We start from the raw sequence: 23147 nt of genomic DNA, 5'->3' as shown, positions 1-23147 counted from the left end.
ATATTTAGAATCCAGAAACATCCAGGAAAACATGGAGGAAAGCCAGAGGACCAGGGAAAATGCTGTGAGAGTGTGTCCTCTAGAACTGACAGGCATGTTTCACCCATGATACCTCAATAATACAGCTGCCTAAACAGGACCTGAATAAAAACAACAGTAATAGATATGCTAATGAGGAAAGGGAAAACTCTCACAGGACCTTACATCCCTAAACAAAGAACTACAGACAACAAAGTGCTGAAGTAAGAAGATAGAGTCTTCTTCAGGGGTGACCCCTAAAATTGTAACATACAAATGGCACTAAACAGACTAAGCAAGTTGTACTAACTGTGCATGCACATGCATGTGTGTGTGTGTGTGTGTGTGTGTGTGTGTGTGTGTGTGTGAAAAAGAAGCCATGAATTTGAGAAAATGATGTGATTATATTTTAATAAAAAAAACCCAGAAAATTAAAAATAAAAACTAGGTAAAAGATTTAGATACTTTTTAAAGGAGGTTATCTGGATAGTAACTAAGCGAATGAAAGCTATTCAAAATTATTAGTCACCAGGAACACAAAAATTGAAGCTACAGTGTGAAACTTCACACATCTTTAAAAATGGTCCTTAGAAAAACACCAGCAGCATCGAGTCCTTGCAAAGCACTTGCAAATATTACTAGTGAGACACAAAATGGGGAAATTGCTCCCCCAAACGTGCTAGGAATACGGGCAGTTTCTCATGAAGTTAAACATGTACGTGTTCGTATGTTTACCTTAGAGGAAAAAATAAAGCAAAACATAGAGTTTCACCCAAGAGCTGGTTTTAGACAGTTACAGCAGCACTACTTATAAATGAAAAAAAAAAAAACCCACTGGAAATCCCCAAATATCCTCCACTGGGCAGAAGCGTTTACCAGCCATGATATTTAAGAAGTTAACTGATCAGCAGAAAAAAGGAGTGAAGTATGGGATTTTCAAAGTAGGTGCATGTAACAAGTCCATGTGCTAGTGAAGGAATCGAGGGTCAAAACTACTGAACTCCTTTATGTGAAATTCTGGAAGACATAACCCCCCAGGGAAGAAGTCACGGGAGTTGCTATAGCCTAAGGAAGGAGGATTTGATTACCATGATGCAATCTGTGTGATTTTTTTTTTTTAACCAAGAGGGAATTGTCTTATGACTCTTCTTTCTACGTCTTTCAAGCTTTTATTGAAGTGTGCTGACTTGAGGTGAGGATGAACTTGAGGTTTTGTTAAAAGCGGCCACATCCATGGACTGCACATAGTCCTCAAAAGTAACCCGCTCTTGCAGCATATCTGTTCCAGCTTTAGCCTCTTGGACTACACACTGTATTCGAAGCTTTTAAATTCCATATCCCACCGGAACCAATTTAGAAAAGTCCTACACCAAAGCCGGAGGCTTCTAACATACTCCTCCAATTCTGTCAAGTTGGTCTGTCATCACGAGGTTTCTCATCCAGCGGGTGGAAGACTTGGCAACAAGGGCGGGCTTTTTGGCTTTCTTTGATTCATACTGTGCAAGGCACTCTTCTCCGAGCTCTTTGCTTCTTCACTTTCTTCCTCGGATCCAAAGAGATCAGTGTCATCATCTTCTTTAGCATCCACAGCTCCACTTCCTGTTACGTCTCCCACGTTGGCGGGGCCGTGCTCGCTCGCTCGAAGAGTCCTTCATTCTCGGCAGGCTAGGGTTGCTGTAATTATACCAAGGGAGGGCGTGTCACAAGTCAGTGGGTCAGAGACTGCTTCGAATACTGCCACATGGGCTTCTGATGATGCATACTCCTCCGTGTAGCTCTTGTCAGGTAATGGCTGAGCACCCGGAGGCCCATGGGGCTTACCAGGTCTCTGAAACCCGTGGCGTCTGCTCTAACTGGGAGTTGGGTGGCTGCCAGCACTGAGGGAAAAAGAGAATGTCTTATATCTTGATGGGGCCAGCTGTGTTTTTTTGTTTGTTTGTTGTAGATGTAACCGACTGTCTTATTAAATAAGAAACACAGAACCAATGCAAAGAAGAAAGCCAAGAGATCAGAGCTAAGAGCCTTACCCGCCTGCTGCGGCTAGCCTCTTAAGCCAAGAGACCTCTCCGAAAAAGAGACCTACTTTCTGTTTGTCTTTATATAGACTTTCTGTTCTGCCTTCTCATTGGTTGTAAACCCAACCATGTGACTGCCTTGTCACTGCCTGTCTGTACAGACCTCCAGACACACATTGGAGCGTGTGTCTCCAATGCTGCCTGTATCCTTGAACACACAGAGATCTACCTAGCTCTGCCTACCAAGTGCTGGGATTAAAGGTGTACGCCACGAATGCCCAGCTCTGCTATGGCTTGCTATTAGCTCTGACCCCAGGGCAGCTTTATTTATTAACATACAATTAAAATCACATTTCAGTACAAATAAAGTTTGTTGTTTTTGTTTTTCAAGGCAGGGTTTCTCTGTGTATTCTCGGCTGTCTTGGAACTCTTATGTAGACCAGACTGGCCTTGAACTCACAGAGATCCGCCTGCCTCTGCTTCTCAAGTGCTGGGAGTAAAGGTGTGTGCCACCACTGTCCCACGGTGGGGCAACTGTTTTACCACTCCAAAGAGTTCCCCAGATTCACAGAGCTGTATACCAAAGAGGTTTTTTTTTTTTAAAATCATATGTAAATTTTAAAATGCTCTTTTGAAAACCAGGCAATCGCAATATAAAATAGACTTTCAAAATGCTGAAAAATCTTTTCTGCAAAAACGATGAAGAAAGTGCCTAGAAAGAAATTCAGAGAAAATTTTAAAAATTGGGTGAGAATTTGCAAAGAATGATGAGGGTGAGGGGCAGAAGATGGCACTTGTCTCCAAACTATTCCCCAGACCTCAAGTCAACATCTGCCCTTACTCCCTGGATCCTTTAGGGGAACTTCACATCCAGAGACCATTCGGGGCAGCAGAGACGTTGAAAGTCCTCCATTCAGACCCAGAAGGACCATAAGCAGTAAAAACAGGCACAGCGGCTTCCCCAGCCTTTGGAATTTTTTGTACGTGTGGGCTCCTTGCATTGCTGAGCTCACTTGCGTTGTGGGCGGCAGGGAGAGTGGGGCGATGTGACCGCGGAAGCATTGCAAGTGGGTGCTTGTGGCAGCCTAAGCTTCAAGTTTGCCTAGGAGACCCTGCCTCCGGTAATGATGTGGGTTCCCCGCCACGTTTTAGGGTGTCCTATGGCTATGCAAGCGGAGCTTCCTGGGTGAGCTTCGGACTTACGGCTTTCGAGGGACTGTTTCTTGCCTGCAGGTTAGAGACCAGGAGTGTGCAAAGAGCACAAATAAATGAACTTGCAAAATGCCTAACGGGACTGGAGATCAGGACAGTGCATAGAGGGGAGGGATGTGGATAGTGGAGTGGGGAGGTAAAGGAAAGGGCCTTTCTGCGTTGATGCTAACGTTTCTTTACCTCATTTCTCTCTATTGCTTTTCCTTCTCGGTTTTATTTTTTCCTCTTCTCTTTCTTCTGTCCTTGAATTAGCATTCTCCACCCACCTCCAGCCTCTCTTCCCCCTTTTCTCCTGAACTTTGTACACCTCGCTTTCTTCTCATAACTCGTCAACAGAGTAAAATATACACACTTGTTATAACAGAGAGGGCACCAAAGGAGTGAAGGGTGCTGTTCACCCTCTAGCGCCATAATAAATTACCACCAACGTAGTGGATTAGAACAACCCAGATTCATTCCCACCGGTCTGGAGGCTAAAAGTCTGACATTGAGTTATGAACAAGACTGCCGGTTCTAGGAGAGAATTGTCCTTGCCGCTGGCAGGCAGTGATCCAGGCTTTCCTTCCACAGTGGCTCCCTGACTCTGGCCTTTGCTTCCCACCAGCATGGGCAGCTCCTCTTCTGCTGTGCCTCTCTAGAGCGGCCAGGGTTTGTGTACACCTGTGAATAGTTATGCAGATTCCACCTGGAGAATCCAACGTGTGATCATGTTTTAAACCTTTAATGGCAACTGTAAAATCCCTTTTCCTAATATGGTCATATCATAATCATACATTTGGGGAGCAAGGATGTGCTTTGAGGGGACATCCGCTCACCTCCAGATAGCATCCAGTTTTTCTTCTCATTCAATACAACACATGGTTATTGCTGGGGAATGATCACTTAGCCTAAGGCTGGAAAAAAAAAAAAAAAGGAGTGAGGACGATTCATTGGCAATGCACCTAGGAAACTGGCAGTTCTCCTGAGGAGTCACAGCAATCAGTCAAAATAAATAAATAAATAAATAAAAATAAAGAAAAACAGAAAACATCCGAAGAAGCAAGTAAATACAAAACAACCATAATCCAAACAAAGGTAGGAAGACAAGAATTCAATCCTTTCATGACGTGAATGTGGTTAAAGATTCTAGATGAAGAAACAGAAAAGCAAATGCCTCACGACTGATGAACAAGAACAATGAAACTATTTATAATAGGAACATGGACAACAGCTATGAAAAAGAGTAAGCGCAGGAAGATGCAGAACTTAATGTCTGGCCTTGCCACGTAAGCTTGAGGGTCAGAGTTCAGTCCTCAGAACACTTGTAAAGAGGCCAGGGACAGTCATGGGTGCGTGGACTTCCAGCGCTGAGGAGACATGACAGGTGGGTCCTTGGTGCTTACGAGCTAGCCAGCCTAGCCTAATTAAGGAGGCTCAGCCTAGTGAGCGACTCTGTCACAGAAAGCAAGGTGAGTGTTTCCTGAGGAATGAAAGCTGAAGTTAACCTTCGACCTTCATACAAATGCAGACACGTGCTCCTGCACCTGAGCATGCCCATGCACCTACATGAACACGTACCTACATACACACCCACACAAAAGTGTAATGTTTAAGAGATACTGAAAATCACTTCTATTAAGAGAAATGTAGTTGAGGCCACTTTGATGTGTTCATGTATACACACAAACCTGTTGTATGCATACACATACACCTGTTACACACACGCACACACACATATGTTACATATACACACATATATCTGACACACACACACTCCTGCTATTCTCAGGAGACATGAGAGCAGTTCATTTCTGCTCCTATGGTCTGTCTCTTCCCACCAGCAGGATAGACTAGAGTTGCCTCAAGTTGTATCAAGGGATACAGAAAGAACAGAAGCTGGAAGGGCCCTCAAGGCCCTGGATTTTATGCCAGGGACACATTAAATTGTCTTAAAGTGGTGCATGCCAGCACTTGGGAGGCAGATCTCTGTGAGTTCAAGTACAGCCTGGTCTAGAGAGTGAGTTCCAGGACAGCCAGGGCTAACAGAGAAACCTTGTCTTGAAAAACTAAAACCAACCCCTCCCCCCCCAAAAAAAGTCGTAAAGTTTACTTGGTGGTAGATCTGTAAGGAGTTAGTTAATAAGGTTGAATGAAGCCTTGGGCGTGTGTGTGTGTGTGTGTGTGTGTGTGTGTGTGTGTGTGTGTGTGTAACTTTGGGAAAATAAGTTTCTATCTTTTTTTTTTTTTTTTTTTTTTGGTTTTTCGAGACAAGGTTTCAATCCTTTAAGCCACCCAGCCTGTAGTGTTTTGTTACAACAGCCTGTGAAAATTAATATACATATGTAGCTAGAGTTTTCCTGCCTGGCCCACAGTCAGGACAAATCTCTATCACCCGCCAGTCCCACAGCCACTCAGACCCAACCAAGTAAACACAGAGACTTATATTGGTTACAAACTGTATGGCTGTGGCAGGCTTCTTGCTAACTGTTCTTACAGCTTAAATTAATCCATTTCCATTAATCTATACCTTGCCACATGGCTCGTGGCTCACCGGCATCTTCACATGCTGTTTCTCATCGTGGCAGCTGGCAGTGTCTCTCTGACTCAGCCTTCCACTTCCCAGCTTTATTCTCCTCCTTGTCCCGCCTACACTTCCTGCCTAGCCAATGGCCAATCAGTGTTTTATTTATTGACTAATCAGCAACACATTTGCCATACAGAACATACCACAGCATACATAGAATTTGAGTAATATCCTTCTACCACAGTTTTTAACCAGAGCAAGCTATGAGATAACCCACAAAGGGTTAGGTAACAGGTGCCACACCTTGACTAGTACCAAGAGGATGTGGATGCAGGAACAATAAGCTAAGGCCCTAGCAACATACAATTTTTGTCCAGATCCAATAGTATAAAAGCCGTTCCCAAATGGGCAAGTTGTACAGGACACTGAGTGTGGTCAGTGGTCTGGCCTATTTAACAGACACTGTGACTGTTTCTTAGGTACCAGGCAACGTGCAGTGGGTAGGCAGATCTGTGGGGCAGATCGCCCCAGGGGCTTGTAAATGCTGTCATGTAATGAATGACTCCCAGTGCCATAATTTACCGGAGAGGTTTGGGGAGCAACAGTACAATTTCATATGTAGCCTGAACGTCAATACTTGACTGAGTCTCCCGATGAGTGAACTAAAGAACGGGAATCTGATGGTCAGATGAATAGAATGAGGGACAGGGGAAATCAGGTTGTGTTTAGTGAACTTGTAGTCTGTGTTTACCATTTCCCTGACCAACCAAGGGAGAAAGCTGACTCAAGGGAGGCAGCCAGCTGGGCGACTGAACGCTGTTGCCGTGGAGAGAGTATTACACACTTACAGAGATGTGTCTGGGTATAACAGCCTTCCTCCACTACAGCCTGACTGTCAGAGGAAGAAGAGAAGGGAAGAGAACCCAAGGAGCCTGCTTGTTGAAGAAAACACTCGGTTTTGTTAAGAATTTTGTTAGGAATTCAGGGAAGGCCCCAGGTCACCCCACGGCTGCTGCAGATTCTGTGACCCGTCTGTGAGGCAGAATATCACATCTTCTAATTGTCTAAGCTATGGATTGGCTCAGATGTGTTGGTTCAGAGGCAAAGATCTTAGCACTTACAATGTGGCTCACTTTGAACACCTTTGGGAAACAGCATGGCATGGAACGTCAATAAATTCAACGTCCCGGACAGTTCTTACAGACCCAGAATCTACCTTGTGTTTATTCCAACGTGCTACAGGCCAACTTTCAGATCTTCTTTTCCTTCTGTACCTGAAGTTTAATCCACTGCCTAGTACCTAATGAATACATTGAATAATTAGAAGAATGGATGAACTCAGTAAATATTTGATGAGTAAATAAATGGATGAATACACGAATAGCATCTCCAGGGCTTGAACCTATGAAATGTGTAACGCATGGATGATTTAGGCCTTTCCGCTCCTTTGTCTCAGGAGCTTCTGTGTACTCTACACAATGGGCATGTTGAATTGCACTGGGGTTGTAAATCCCAGAAATCAAGAAGAGTAGATGGAGTGCACTACATGACTAAAACCATCAGTGTCCCCACGATTAGAGGTGAGGTGACTAAAACCTACCCTTCGCTCACAGGAAGCCCTCGTCCCTGTGTCTCTGTGACTGAAAAGGAGTGACAAGTGGCTCCCCCACACACACACCCGTGAATGCTTTCTGGAGCTGCTCGTGTTCGTTCTGAAGGGTTAGCAGTGGTCACACATCCCTTTTTGATTTTGTCCAGCTGGGGAAGGGATGGGTGCCAGGACACTTCCTTTTGAAACTCTTGTGCCTTTGGAGATGCTCATTAAGACACATCTGCTACTCTGTCACCTAGGCTCTCCTGCCCTAATCTCTCCATGCAAACCCTGAGAGCTGACCTCAATGTGAAAGAAAGAAATGTAGAATACACCCAACGGCAAAGATGAGAGGAGTTACCTTCAATCAGACCTACATCTCTCTGTAGCAGGTCGCTTGCAAAGCTTCTCGGCTTTGACATCCTATAGCGACCTGCGAAGAAGCTACCTGAAGCCTAGATTCCAACCCTGATTCCTTTGCAAAGACATCCCATAGAAAACTGTCGTGGCCTGGACAGAGGTGGACGTCTCGAATAACCCACGTGGAATTGTGAGGATGAGAGTATTTCCTGTCCTTTCTCCTGCCTCTAGTTTCAGAAAAACAGGCAGAATTCTTATTCTCAGGGATTTAGATTTTTAAAAAAAAAAATTGTTGAAGAAATGAAGTATGCTATGTGTCAGTGTGAGCTAAGTATTCTAAGCCAGGTGTTTGTCTTTTCTGTTGTGATAAAACACTGACCAAAACCAGCTTGGGGAGAAAATGGTTTAGTTCAGCATACAGATCACACAGTTCATTGCAGAGAGAAGTCAGGCAGGAACTCAAGGCAGGACCCTGGTGGCCGAAACTGAAACAGAGGCCATGGAGGAACAATGTTTACTGTCTTGCTCCCAGTGGCTTGATGAGCTTGCTTTGTTATACAACCCACTTGTCCAGGGGTAGGACCACCACCCTTGGTGGGCTGGGCTCTCCCACATCAACCATTAATCAGAACATAAACCCCGTGACCAACCTGATGGAGGCAATTCCTCAAGTAAGGTTCCCTCTTCCCAGGTGGGTCGTTTGAGTCAAGTTGCAAAATGAACAGCACACCAGGCCTAGCCATTCCTGGAACTTGCATTGTTAATTGCCTCTTTATTTCTCTATTCTATGCCATCTCTGGGGAATGACAGCTCCTTAACTGAATTTACTGTAGAATCCCAAATGCGGGGTGCAATCCTGAACAGGAACATGGTGGCATAGAATCCCACTCACCTTTCTCATCCATGGCGTCGACCTCCCTCTTTCTCCACAGACCCTTCCAGAGCCGTCTACCCTTTAATGTTTGGATCAAAGACATGAGCACAGGTGTTTGAACAACAGATGCTTGGGGATTGCTGATTTCTAAATGTTAGATTGTGCTGGAAGAGTTCAGACCACCCTCAGCTTCAATATGGGGATGAAGAATGTGTGGAAGGGCAGGTGTTACCGAAGACTTCTGCAAGGCCATGCACTTTCTCAGAGAGACATGCCTGTGTATGGACTTGGCTCATAGGCTGTTAATCAATTCCACCTGGCTAGCGAGGGTCAATGAAGCCAGAAGGTGAGGGTGAGGTCAATCCATGCAAGCAAGTTCCAGGCTGTTTCCACGTGGTTAATCAGGCAGCAGAAGTGTCCTTAGCCTCACTGAAGTCTAGCAAGAGAGTCTATCTTGAGAGACTTCCAAGTTCCCAGGCATCCCCCAGGGCCTGCTCTTCAGAGGAGTCCTCTGTGGGAGGTAGACTGTGTTCCAAGACCTTGAGGTAGAAGACAGGATAGTCAGTGAGCTGGAAGGTGCTTGCTTTGGCCAGGGTGGATGGAGAGGAGACAGAATCCTTAAAGCAGTTCCAATGACTTCAGACTGAGATGCTACAAATCTGAGGTAGGTGAGCCTGCAGGAATGCAAATTTCCTCCCTCTACTGGAACCACACGGTGATAGTTCCTATGATAAGGTCATCCATGAGATTTGCAGATCATTAATGAGTGCTTTAGTGCCTACTGGCATACAGTGACCATTTCTAGAGGGTGGATTTCCAGCAACTTGGGATGGGGAGCATCACAGTGACTTCTCTATCAGTTCAGGTCATGACTGTGCCATTTCCAGTAAGAATTTAGAGGCGGAGGAAGGAAGGGTTCTGCCTCGAGTGCCCTGTGGCAGCCCAAGGGCTAGTGACTTCTCATTTATATGGCCCCCACTTTAAATGTTAGCAGTCAATCCTGATACTTCAAATCCCTGTTATGGGGAGTAGTTCTTTGCATTAGAAACCCAATTTCCTTTTTATTGTGTGGTTTCTCTCTTCTAATGGACTCTGAATATTCACAGTCTTCAGAAAATTCTCTACCAGCCAGAACAGCCTGCTTCCTGAGAGAGAAAAGAAAGATTAAGACCCTGCTAAGAACTGTCTAACAGATCCATTCCTTGCATGTTAACCTGGGGTTTTTGAAGGCACATAGGGAATTGTATTGCCCCTTTGAATTTCCCTGAGTTTCCTAACTCAAAGGGCAGGGAGACAAATGATCATATCCATGAAATATGGTGGCTGGTGGTAGGTAGCATAGGCTGACATGCACAAAGACCTGTCTCAGGAAACTGGTCAGCAATGCCAGACCAAAGAAAGCTCCTGAGCATGGTGTATTAGTTGACTTTCTGTCACTGTGACAAAATATGCAAAATAACCTAGTTATAAGGAAGTAAGTTTGCTTTGACTCACAGTCTCAGAGGTTTCACTCCATGGTCACTAGGCCCTGTGGCTTTGGGGCCTATGGTGACACTCCAGCCCCTCTGGAAGATGTTAGAAAAGACCTTGTGTATTTTTATTGCATTGTTTGGAGACAGGGTCTCATACAGCTCAGGCTGGCATCAAATTCTGCTATGCAGCCACGAGTGACCTTGAACTCCTGATCCTCCTGCCTCCACCTCCCAAGTACTGGGAATAGAGGTATGTGCCACCATGCCTTGTTCTCCAGGGCCTTTCATTAGACTCTACACTAAAGGTTCCACATCTTTCTCATGGTGCCACAGGCTGAGAAATGAGCCTCTAATGCATGAGCCTAGGAGATACTCAGGAGAGAAATGATAGCAAATGGAAGGCACCTGTAAGTCTCATGAGGGTTTACAGGGCAGAGTGTGGAAAGAATGTGACCTCTGACAGAGATGACAAGAAGGACAGAAGTCTGCACAGTCCAAGGCATACCCACAGGGGAACTATTAGTCCTACAGAAAAGCAAGACGGAGGTGACAGTCCTCGGGAAGGGAGCGGTCTTCCCTGCAGGAGTTCAGAAAAAGATGAAGAGTTGAGAAGTGACTGTCTCCACACTCCTGTGCATGTGTGTGCACACATATGCACGTGTGCGCATGCATGTGTGTGTGAGCGTGTGCATTCCTGACCTAGAACAGCATCACAGGGAATGTGGAAAAGATTTCAAACCAATAAGCCATCAGCTTTATTAATAACATTTTGCACACTTGAGAGCTAGCTATGAAGAACGAATGAAATGATAGAGCTGAAAACACACTTGGTTTTTCTTTACAAAGCTAGGGATGATTGAACTCACAGCCTGGCATCCTCTATCCTCAGCCCTAAATCACAGTGTGTGTGTGTGTGTGTGTGTGTGTGTGTGTGTGTGTGTGTGTGTGTGTGTAGAGGCCAGAGGTCAACCTTTAGTGTCATTCTTCAGGAGCCATCACCTAGTTTTTAAGGTGGTGATTCTCATTGGCCGGGAACATGCCAATCAGGCCAGGAGGGCTGGCCAGCAAAGCACAGGGATCTGTCTGTTCCTAACCCTCCAAAGTCAAAACTACAGGCACACGCCACCATGCTTGGCTTTTTACGGGACTCTGCATGCTTGGACAGCAAGCATTTCCCAACTGAGTAAGAGCTGTGTCCCCAGTCCCTGAAGCACACCTTTCAATGCTAATTTGCTACAGCATCTGCAATCACATTTTCACTATGAATAAAGACACTTGATGCTCCTAGCTAGCAGGAGTACAGTCAGTTTCTGGGCCAAATGACAGCCAAGGGGTGGCAGCGCCTGGCCACCAGGTAGCTAGTTCCTTCCGGTTTAAGGTAAACACCGAACATTATATAATTTTACTACCAGTTACTTAAAATAGCAGAGAGTTTGAAAGCTGGGCTATAAACCCCGCCCCCTCATTTTATGGCAGAGTAAATAGACACCCAGCTTACCTAAGACTTCTAGAAGAGCAAGTCAGAGAAGGCACTAGAACAGGTGTCCTGGAAAGCAGAGGGTTTCCGCTGCCCATCCTCTGGGGAGGGTGTGAGCCAACAACGTTACACTTACTCACTGGCTACTGGGAGAAGCTTTTAATCCAGGGTGTTTGTAACACAAGGCTAAACCCCTTTGAAAAAAGCACAGAGATTGGTACTTAATCCTTTACCCAGTCAGTCAGGGCTGGAGATTTTCATTTTTGCCTTCCTTAATGCGAAACTTACCAGTTTGGAGCTAGAAAAATTTAACTCCAGGATCAACAGTCATGTTCCGCACCCCAGAGATAAAGATAGACCTTCCTGGGATCATACTATTTCATGGGGTTAGGCCCCCAAACTCTGGCATAATGACTATGAGCCCACTGTTTTGCCTGTAGGCCAGGTCCCTTGCTTGTCACACCCATAGGATGGCTGCCTCTGGCCTTCAGTGTCGTTTACTATGGCCCCCAGTTCTTAGTCTTCCAGTACCAATGTCCAGCTGTCTCTGTTAAGATCAGCCCACGGAGTTTCCTCACATTCGTCTCTCAGACATGATCTGTGGCTGCCCGTGCTGTGCACTCTGAGCTCCACATCTTCAGTGGCTGGTGAAACTCTCCCAGGGCCTCTTGGAGTTCCCCTTCTCCACACCGCTGAGCCTCATGGGAACCCATGTGCTATGGCTAAAAGGAAAGGGGAATAGGGAGCCAGGAAGGGCCAAGATGAGGTGACAAGGACAGCGCTGCCACGGGACAGTGGGCTTGTCAACAACTTCACAATGAGTTCCACAGTTGTTTCTGGAAAACGTGGTCCCACTTTCTATTTGGTATCGAGATCAATTTGTCCCCCCCCCAACATTTTAAAATTTAATATAGTTCTTATAAAATATTTCACGAAAAGACTTAAAAATCATCTTCTATTCTGAATGCCTATATTTTTTTGGGGGGGAAGGGGTTAGCACTAACATCTTAATGTTTTTTGTTTTGTTTTGTTTTGGTTTCTTGCTTATTTTTTATTTTGATTTTTTTCCTTTTACATACCAACCACTTTCCCCCCACACACACACTTCTCCCCCCCATCCCCCATCCACTCCTCAGAGAGGGTAAAGCCTTCCATGGGGAGTCAACTAAGTCTGGCATATCAAGTTGAGGTAGGACCAAGTCCCTCCCCCCTGCATCAAGGCTCAGCAAGGTGTCCCACTGCTGTGGGATGTTCTGTATGTCAAATTACTCTGATTGGTCAATAAATAGAACACTGATTGGCCAGTGGCTAGGCAGGAAGTATAGGTGGGACTAACAGAGAGGAGAAAAGAAAGAACAGGAAGGCAGAAGGAGTCACTGCCAGCCGCCACCATGACAAGCAGCATGTGAAGACGCCGGTAAGCCACGAGCCTTGTGGCAAGGTATAGATTTATGGAAATGGATTAATTTAAGCTATAAGAACAGTTAGCAAGAAGCCTGCCACAGCCATACAGTTTGTAAGCAATACAGTCTCTGTGTTTACTTGGATGGGTCTGAGCGGCTGTGGGACTGACGGTAGACAGAGATTTGTCCTGACTGTGGACAAGGCAGGAAAACTCTAGTTACATCCCACCATAGGGAATGGGCTCCAAAAAGGCTAGTTTATGCACCAGTAATAAATCCTGGTCACATTGCCAGGGGTCACACAAACAGAGCAAGCCACACAACTGTCACCCACATTCAAAGGGCCTAGTTCAGTTCCCTGCAAGTTCCACAGCTGTCAATCCAGAGTCCATGAGCTCCCACTAGCTTGGGTCAGCTATGTCTGTGGTTTTCCCCATCATGATTTTGACACCCCCCGCCCCCCCCCTACACTCATACAATCCCTCCTCCCTCTCTTCGACTGGATTCCAGGTGCTTGGCCCAGTGCCTGGCTGTGGGTCTCTGCATCTGCTTCCATCAGTTACTGGATGAAGGCTTTATGATGACAGTTAGGATATTCACCAATCTGATTTCAGGAGAAGGCCACTTCAGGCACCTTCTCCACTATTGTTAGGAGTCTTATCTGGAGTCATCCTTGTGGATTCCTGGGAATTTCCCTAGCACTGGGTTTCTTCCTAACTCCATAATGGCTCCCTCTATCAAGATATGTCCTTTATTGCTCTCCCTCTCCATCCCTCCCTCTACTCAACCATCCTGTTCCTTCATGTTCTCATCCTCCATTCCCTCCTCTCTTCCCTCTTCTCTCAGTTTACTCAGGTGATCTTATCTATTTCCCCCTCCCAGAGCGATTGATTCATGCAACAGATCTCAAAGAGCTTAAAGGATCAATATTTGTTGTGCATTTCTGGAAGTTTCATGATGCTATTGTTTGTTACAGCTGAGCAATACACCATTGTGTAAATGTACCACATTTTCTTTATCCATTCTTTGGTTGACGGGCATCTAGGTTGTTTCTAGCTATTGGTTCTGGCTATTACAAATAATGCTGCTATTAACATAACTGAGCAATTGTGGTATGATTAAGAATCCTTTGGGTGTATGCCCACGAGTGGTATTGGTGGGTCTTGAAGTAGATTGATTTTTAATTTTCTGAGAACCCACCATACTGATTTCTGAATTGGCTGTACAAATTTGCACTCTCACCAGCAGTGGAGGAGTGTTCCCCTTACTCCACAATCTGTCCAACATAAGCTGTCATCAGTGTTGTTGATTTTAGCCATTCTGACAGGTGATGGTATCTTACAGTAGTTTTGACTTGCATTTTCCTGATGGCTGAGGATGTTGAGTAATTCTTGCTGAACAATTGTTCTAATTGTATGAAAGTTCATTGCGTTGTATAGACTTTGGGACTGATTAATTTCTGTGTGTGGTATTTTTTCCAACACTTTTTTTAAATAATAAAACACTTTATTCAAAATTTAAAAATCAGCTTAGTATATTTACTAAGCTAGCTTTTTGTGTGCTGGCTTTCAGTGTGGCTTACATGCCTTAAAAAAAAGAATATTCCTTTTCTTTATTTTTTTATTTTTTTTTCATTAAAGGTTCCTGGTCCCTGGTTATTCATGCCCAGGTGCTTATTTTCTTTGTCACCTTTTACTTGACATTCTTTCTGCTCTATATTTGATTTATTTGTTTTAAAGCATCAATATGTTCTCAGGAAACTATTTCTGATAAGGCTTTGGCGGATGTTCCCCCTCACTACCAGTTTTACATCTTTCTTCTACAAAGACTGGGCAGGACCAGAGGTGCTAACCTCACATAGTGTCTCAAAACAAAATCTAAAAAAAAAAAAACTGCCCAAATGCTGATGCTGAACCTGAGTATGTCCCTGTATATGCAGAACTGAGTCCCAGGGCTTTTGAAGTGAAAGCTAGAGTTGGGTGAGCAACAGAAGGACAAACACAAAGGGACAGCCAGGGGACCTGAAATATGAGTCACTGCTCAACCACCAACTTTGCAAACTCACCCAGGCAAAACTATCCATGTGTAGTCGCCATGGTTACAAGACTGGATAGGGAACACACCACTGGACTTTTGTGTTTCCTTTCCCATCACTTGGAAGGCACAGTAGTAAATTTTCTGTACTGGTTTCCAAATTTGGAAGTGAAATTTCACTTATAAATATATTCACAGCAAACCAAATGTTCTAATCCAATAAACTCCAAATTCCTTCCAGTTTCCCATTGTTTTCTGTAAGATTGCAAGGTTTAAGAAGTGCTGGAAGTCTGGGAGTGTAATTAATTCCCTGCAAAGCATACAAATCCCAGAAAGACACTTTGTCGGATTATCTCATCTTACTCATGATCTTATTATCCTATCAATTTTGTGTGGTTTCAGATTTCCCTGGCTTGGGATTAAATCAGTGTGTTCTTCCTGATGCATAATTCAGGAGCATTTGAAAACGATGTAATTACAAACCTCAACGGCAGACTGTGAGTCGCACTCACAGTCATAACTGCCTAGAGCATGGCTTCCTTTCAGAATAGTGGGGTAAGGATGTCATGTTCCTAAGTCCTACTGCTCCAGGCCTGCTATTGGATATCCATGCAATTACAGAGTTGGATGGAATCCAACACCACACACGGAAGCTGGGAAAATGCCAATGCGTTTGTGGATTTAGAGGAATTTTGAAGAAAGAGGAGGATAGTTTTTTTTTTCTTAAAGGCCTATTTATTTACATATATGGATGTTTTGTCTGAATGCAGATCTGCACCCCAGAAGAGGGCATCAGATCCCATCGGACTACAGATATAGATGGCTGTGAGTCAACATGTGGGGCCTGGGATTTGAATTCAGGACCTCTGAGAGAGCAGCCAGTGTACTCTTAAACACTGAGCCATCTCTCTAGTCCTGAAAGATAGTTCTTAAACAATAAAATAGTTGATGGAAGCACAAGTATAGGATTTTTGAATTATTCAAGTGCACACCTAATTTTGTAGATGAGAACAGCCTTAACTTACTGTCCTCCTGAGAGCAGAAGACATTTTGCATAGGTGCCTACTCTAGTTTTTGTTATTGCCTGCAAACTGAAATTGAAATGCCTTGAAAAGTTTCTCCAGAACCTTATTCCTCAACATCTGCACCGCTCACTCAGCTCACACTCACCTGCACAGTCTTCCGAGTTCTCAACTCTTCTTCATTTGAATCTAGACTAGGAAGTCCACTTAGAACCATGGGAAATCTTCCTCATCCAAGAAGCCTACCTCCCAGAGACACTGGCCACATACTTTCTGGTTCTTAATGCACTTTAAAACTTTTGTCATGCTTACAAAGACTATAAAACAACAATAACAGGAAAAATGCATTTTTTCCGTTCTAATGTAAGATATTTGTAATCGCCAGGTAAATAATCTCCAGCAATTTCCTTCTGAGTAAGGTCTTAGGTATGTAGAGACTGAGGGATCAGATCATTAACTCCATTATGTGCAGTGGAACCCAATCTCGTCATTAATTTCAGTGCACTTTAGTCATCCTCATCAAATATCTCTGAGATTTCTTTAGCTAGCCAACATTTTTTACTATTTCATAAATAAGTAATTCAACAACAACAACAATAAAACCTTAGCCTTCATCATATCCACCTGTTTCCTTGTTATTGACTAAAAGGACACACATTTTGGTGAGGATGATGTCTCTGCATTTGTTTGTAAACGAAGCAACTTGTGCTGGGAAGAGTTCTGCTGCCTCTCTCTAGGGTACAATACTCTCTTGCAATTTGCTGAAAGCAGGTGGTATTCATTTCCTCCTTTGCTTGAAGTTCATAATAAAAGCAAGCAGGTAGATTTTTTTGTTGCTGCTGTTGTTAAGAATCCTCAGCTTGACAGATCAAAGGCTTTGAAACTAGATAAATGTAGACTCAAACTGAAGGAGGTGGGCTTTGAAGCACCGGGTGGGAAAGGCAGCTCGGCACAGACCGAAGTCCATGCATCAAAATGTTTTGGGAGAATTCTGGTGAGGTTCACAATGGATACTGAAAAGGACGCATTATTGGCTTTGTGAGGTACTCTATGGAAATGCACAGGGCGAACAGGAGACTTTAGGTAGCGTGAATTGGTACCCTCCCTTCTATTGAATTTGGTTGGCAAATTGAAATATCTGGCAAACTCGTTCCAGCTGGGTGTTGCTGGTTTCTAGAAAAGTTCTTTGCCCAGCAGCTCTCCAACAGCAGCTGTGTGTGGCCAATAATTAACCTTGTCACTTAGGACCTTGCATGCTGTTTCAAAGTATGGTGAGTGTCAAAGTTAGGACAGGAAAAAAAAATACAAAGTCACCTTAGGTCTTACAGTTCAATAATTTTAATAGTGCACAATAAACAGGCATACAGCTTTGCAGTCCTCATTTAAAACAATCTTCTCAACGCTTCTAAACTAGGAGCGGGGGTTCTCTCCCACCCCTTCACATAGGAATAAATCTAGGGTAGTACCCTAAAGTGCATGTCTCAGTCATTGAAAACAGTACTGTAATTTGCTCTCTGGAGTTCTCGGTAAGAGCACGACTTCCTCATCTGGGAAGCGGGAGAAATGATTACATACTTATTGCCTCCAAGAGATCCATTCAGCCTTTTCACTCCCACAGGTGATGGGAACAACAGCGAGGCCTCAGAATAACTTTCTAAAAAGCCGACTTCCTCGGAAGCAGATACCTATCCTTCCCACAAATAAATACTTACTCGTCTTTGATCATGGAATATTGAAGACTCCGCTGACATTTCACTTTCTGGAAAAAATTTAAATATTGAAGGCCTTGGGCCTCTGAATATTCTGAACTTGGGTAATAGTCTCTCTCTGTCTCTGTCTCTGTCTGTCTCTGTCTCTGTGTCTCTCTCTCTCTCTCTCTCTCTCTCTCTCTCTCTCTCTCTCTCTCTCTCTCTCTCAGAAGCTTGCTCAGGCTATTGCTTGTCCCCCTGGGGGTCATCTGGAAAGTCAGCCTCCTCAGGGGACCTGTCTCCTTCAGGAAGCAGTGTGGCACGCACTTTCCTCTTCTCCTTAAATCGGCCTGAGCGCGAGATCTTCAAATTGCGCCGGCTATTGCCGGATTTCTCCTCACACAACTTATCTGGAGGCTCTCCGGTGTCCCCAAGGACATGGGAATGCTGGTTCTCTCGAGAGCTGCTAGTCCGATCCAAGTAAGGTGGTGACTGATCCTCGGCCTCTGGCTGAACATGAGGCTGCGCCCCCACAGTGACCTCCTTGCTTTTTTTTCTGGTTAGTGATTTCCACCAGGGACTGGAGCTGCTGGTGGAGCCGCCACTGTCCGCCATGGCCCGCAGGTCTGGGGACCACGGTCGCCCCGCGTGGGGAAGGGCCTGGGCCAGGACGCCCCTCCTCTCTCCGTGGTCTCAAGACTGTTCACTCCAGCCTTTCCAGGTTTCTTCCACGCTGGCAGGCAGGCTGCCTGGTGGGAATCGAGGGAGCTCCTGCACAGGGAGGAAAACAAAACTTGGCTTGGTCAAAGTAACAGGCTCCCCATTCTCCTTTCCTCTGAGTTGGGGCTCCAAGCCATGGGGCCGCAGGACGCTCGGTGGACCCAGGGGCCTCCAGCAGGACACCGCCTGATCTATAGATTGAACACCTTGAACTCCTGGCCTCAACCTTTGCCTTAACTCCTGAGTAAGTGCAGTAGCCACCCAGGGGAGGTCCTGATCATCTTGATCAGCCTGGCTCCAAAGGGATTACTGGCCCGGCTGCCACTCCACCTGACTGTATAAGGACCACTGTAGGCGCCCAACTGCCCTAGAACCGCCTTTCTTCACAGGAGCACCGTAAAGGGGAGTAATGGGGGGGGGGCAGGGGGCGGGACCACCTAGCGTATCTTGCCAATTACAGGTGAACAGTGAAGATCAGGCAAACAGACTGAAATTTATCTAAAACCTTTCCCTACGATGTTGAGTGGTGATGCTTGGGAGTGTATCCAAGTGAGAAAGTCGGATGCACAAGCATATTGTTGTGCTTACACCAAACTGCTTCTGCCTTGTGACTTTCAGAGACCGTCTAGACTTAACTGCCTTTGAAAACCTGCCACCCCACTCTTCCTTTTACTCCCTGGAGGCCAATATTGCGATGGTAGGAAGGCCGCGGGCCCCAGCCCCTCTTCCCTTAGCTCTCCAATTCTCAATCATCTTAGTTATAAACTAAAGACTTCTGGTACTTTGCCTTGTGCGATACCATCCTCCAAAGGAGAGAGCGCAACCAGAACTCCAGAAAAACATTCTTCCACCCCCAAACATTGAATAACGGAGCTCCCAACCCCCTAATACTGCAACCAGACTACTCGCACACTTCCCGTGCGCCTGCAACTGAACAGGACCACCGAGAGTGGGCAGGGCACTCGAGCTCCGCTCTTTGCATCCTACGCCCGGATTCGCGAGTGCTCAAAAGAGGGAATCTTGGGCTGCGTTTGTTGTTGCAGGTTCTCCCGGAATTGCCGGAGAGAGGAAGTCTCTGCGCCTACGGGAGGCGGCGCAACGGCCACCGGCCCCATCTCCTCAGGATGCCCGGAGGACACACTCGGGCTGGGACTCGAAAACCGTAAAAGCAAAACCACCCAAAGTTTTTTCCCTATGAAAGGCGCCTACACCCTCAGGCACCGTCAGAGGTAGGGTTTGCAAGCACCGTTCTCCCTCCTATCTTGCAGATTGGAAAAACAAACCCGTGCCCCAAGGCGTGTATTAATGGTGGCGGTGGGCAGCCACAACGCCTCGGTTCTCCACCCGACACTTTCTTCTCCACAGTGATCAACGTGCGGTGCACGGAAAGGCTTTGTGAGAATCGCACAAGGAAAAGATGGCAAATAATGTAAAAGTAGGCAGAGCACCGTTCTGGGGCCTCTCCTCTGGCAGCAGGAGGAGGGGCGCCGAGAGGCGCGGGACAGCAATCACGAGGGGCATCGCAGGGCCAGGGTTTGTCTCGTCAGACTCAGAGGGACACTGGTTCACTCACCTGCAGGGGCTTCCAGGGTCACCGGGACCCCGGGCCGCGCTGACTCTCAGCGCACTAAAGGACGTCTCGGGGCTGCCTGAAGCTTAGGCTGGGTGCGGGTTGGCGCCGTCTCGAAGAGATACAGGAATCGCTGCTGCTGCTCTGGCCCAACACCTTTGACTCCCGCACGCTCAAAGGACAACTCGGGGTGGCAGCACGGTCCGCTTAGGTCGTAGGGGCTGTCAAACAGACAGCCTTTCCTGGTGGGAGTCTCACATTCTGGGGAGCGTCCCTTTTCCCTGCTTGAGCTGTTCCGGGACCGCTGAGAGATGGGACCTCGGCTGCTGACTCCTGCGCACTCGCTCTTCCTGAGCGTCCGTAGGAACACGCAGAGGCATCTGCCCACCTGCTGGTGGCTGGCCAAAGGACTGAAGATACTAGAACCACGGAGGCGGGGAGGGTCGGGGGGGGGGGGGGACGGGAGGCAGCCACCCAGCTACAGGTGCAGGTAGGCGCTGGTGATCCCGCCCTCTTAGAGACCAGATTGGACGAGGTCTCATACGTAGTTTCAGCCTTGAGGACTCTGATTGGAGAAAAAAACTGTACTGAGCCGCGCCCTGTCCGTGTTCCGTTCTTGCTCTGTGGTTTGAGTCCCAGGCTTTCAAAGTTTTCTAATGCCAAGCGCTGATCCAAACTCGGACATGTTGGAGAGTTTCGAACGCCCGTAGTTAAAAGGCTGAATGTTGCGAAGCACGTCCTTGCTGCCATTGGGCGCTATCCCTAGTACTAGGTAGGTTAACTCTCTTGCTCATCACAACACCCCAGGACCAGGCACTGTGACCCTCTCCAGACCTGCAAGGAAGTCATGGCACTCGAAGGTTAAACAGTTGCCCAGGATTGCCCGCTGAAGCGAAAAGGAACAGAGTTGGAGTTTTGACTCTAGCTTAACCACCACGTGACAGCAGTCTGTTGGCTCTGGGTTCTTACCATGCCTGAGTGCCTTTGCTACTGTGCATCGTTCAGGTCTGGGTGTCCACGAACTGACACCCCCTCAAAGCATATAATTCCAGCCCCGAGCCACCAAGAGAGTGAACCAGTGGGCTCCATCACTGTGCAGAGAGCTTTCGCTAGGTGATTATTTGACAAAATAGTATTAGAGGAGACATTTCTCTAATGAAGGGGAAGCTACAGTTTGCTCCACCACCTTGCAGGATATCTTGAAAGAGCAATTCTTGGGGTCTCTGAGCTCATGGACATACAAGCAGGACTCCTGGCCTCTAAGATATGCAGTCCAGGCAGTGCTTTCTGCAGAATAAACCTGGTGGGAGACAGAACACCCACGCAAATCCCTTGCAATGTAGATTTGATAGGCAGGAATTTTATAGAGACTTTCAATACACCAGGGAGGAGAAAAATACAAGGACTCTGTTGATTCCTTCGTTTGGGTACAATTAAAAAATACAATGAACACAGCTCTGTGTATTTGAAAGTGATTTGTTTCTTACCAGAGATTAGTAGCTCGCTCCCTCCCTCCCCCCTTTCTCCCTTCTTCCTGTCTTCCCCCTTTCTTCCTTTCTTTAAGATAACACTTCACTATGTAACCAAGGCTGGCCTCAAACTCTGGCATAGCACCAAATCTGACTCCTTTGGGGTGATTCTGAAGTGGGGACATTAAATCATAACACTAGTGCTGGATAAAGACTAGCTACCAGCATTTAGGGGAGAACTCTCTCCAGAGGAAGATGCCAAATGATGAGGAAAATTTGTCTGGGGTCTCATCACTATTTATGGAACAAGTATTGTTGAGGACATGGGTCAAAGACACCGGGGGGGGGGGACCACTAGTTTGCTGAATGGCTCCTCATCCAGGGTGGTTTTGACAAGCCACAGGCATTTTCTCAATAAACAGATGCTCCACTTCTCAGTGAGTCAGCTCCTTATTTACATTCAACAACGTCAGATGTCTCTGTTGTGTTTTGTGGGTTGAGTGGAAGCACCTTGTAAACAAAATGACCCTCTGCATGCGGTGAATGGGTACATGGAAAGGTAAAGTGAGGCACAGGAGATGGAGAGTCTCCCAGGGTAAATGGCAGGTACAGGAGCTTCAAGGTGTGAAGGGTGCTGCGGTCCTCAGGGCTCAAAGAACAGGCAGGTGATGTGAGCGCTGAGTGGCTGATGTGAAGTGGGAGGTGAGGCTGGACAGCTCAACGCAACACAGGCTTCCAAGGGTAGCTGTGAATGTGGCCCAACACAGAATCATAACAGCTGCTCTCTTGGGCACAATAAATGCTGGCCTGCTTAAGGGATGAGTTTCTACAAAGCAGATATTGGATACTAGGAATTAAAATCAGGATCTTGGAGCTTGGAGTTGACATTCTCTCTTAGAAAACCTGAAATGTCTGGAGGGGCTGGGAAACCGATCACATCTTTATGTCTCTACGATAGGGCTGGACTTGGGAAGGGTACCAAGCAAATGCTTAAGGAATACAGCCAGTCAAAATGGGAGAAACCAAAATCCCATCATCCACCCGAAGAGAGCTGGGGTGTGTCGTGAGGTTTTGTTCTTGCTCTTGCTGTCCGCAGTTTTCACATCTGTCCTCATCCTTTCTCTTTCCTTAGCTCCTGCCTTTCTCCTTCTCTTCTTTCCTTCTCTGTGGACACCCCTGTCCTCTGACAGCTGGACGTGCATTTCTCTTTTCCTTCACAGCCTCCAACTCTGTCACTTGCATGTTCCATTGGGCTTTCTTTGTGTTCACATCACTGTTGGATTTGTTTAACTGTTTAGAGTGGGCACTGCAACCAGGCAGGAAAGGAGAATCTACGGCTTGCAGCATCTCATCTCCTCGACACATTCCTGGAGCATCTATGGATGTTCCTTTCCTATGGTTTTCTAAGCAGTTGATCTAAGCGAGGCCAAATTTTGTCCAGATCCAGCTCTCCCTGCAAGTCAGTCCCCACAGCCAGCCCTCTGAGCAGGCCCACTCCCCTCTCTGTTCCCCAGGGGTCCTGACACCAGATCACAGGTTTGGAAGTCATAGCCTCTTCTTCTTCTTCACAAACTACTTCATGCAGAATGCTGGTGACAGGAACTGGCTAGGTCTCCATCTAGCTGTCCTGCAGGGCAGGGGTGGTGGTGTCTCTGCTGGATCTTTCTTCCAGTAGCAGGTGTCCATGGCCCTCCTTTTTGATTTTCTTTTCATGTTGCT

At 46.3% G+C, this 23147-nt stretch overlaps 1 protein-coding gene and 1 pseudogene across 1 annotated transcript; both read right to left on the bottom strand.

The window, feature by feature from the left end:
- Positions 1 to 1187: 1187 nt before the first annotated feature.
- Positions 1188 to 8604, bottom strand: LOC128099555 (elongation factor 1-beta-like; annotated as a pseudogene).
- Positions 8605 to 17310: 8706 nt separating this feature from the next.
- On the bottom strand, positions 17311 to 20411 carry Prr15 (proline rich 15). The gene is made up of 2 exons (XM_052720281.1): positions 19963 to 20411; positions 17311 to 18440 (listed from the first exon to the last, which is right to left on the bottom strand). Exon 2 carries the CDS (start codon positions 18282 to 18284, stop codon positions 17913 to 17915), a length of 372 nt encoding a protein of 123 aa, XP_052576241.1. The 5' UTR covers positions 18285 to 18440; positions 19963 to 20411; the 3' UTR covers positions 17311 to 17912.
- Between the last annotated feature and the right edge of the window lie 2736 nt (positions 20412 to 23147).

Source organism: Peromyscus californicus, unplaced genomic scaffold, assembly GCF_007827085.1.
Source record: "Peromyscus californicus insignis strain IS unplaced genomic scaffold, ASM782708v3 Scaffold_6__1_contigs__length_162567912, whole genome shotgun sequence".
NCBI lineage: Eukaryota > Metazoa > Chordata > Mammalia > Rodentia > Cricetidae > Peromyscus > Peromyscus californicus.
Note: the sequence above shows the minus strand (reverse complement) of the source record. Positions and strands in the feature narration are given on the sequence as shown.

What these genes read in the sequence shown, in the direction of transcription:
- Prr15 (XM_052720281.1), bottom strand. Translation starts at nt 18,284, where the DNA reads ATGGCGGACAGTGGCGGCTCCACCAGCAGCTCCAGTCCCTGGTGGAAA.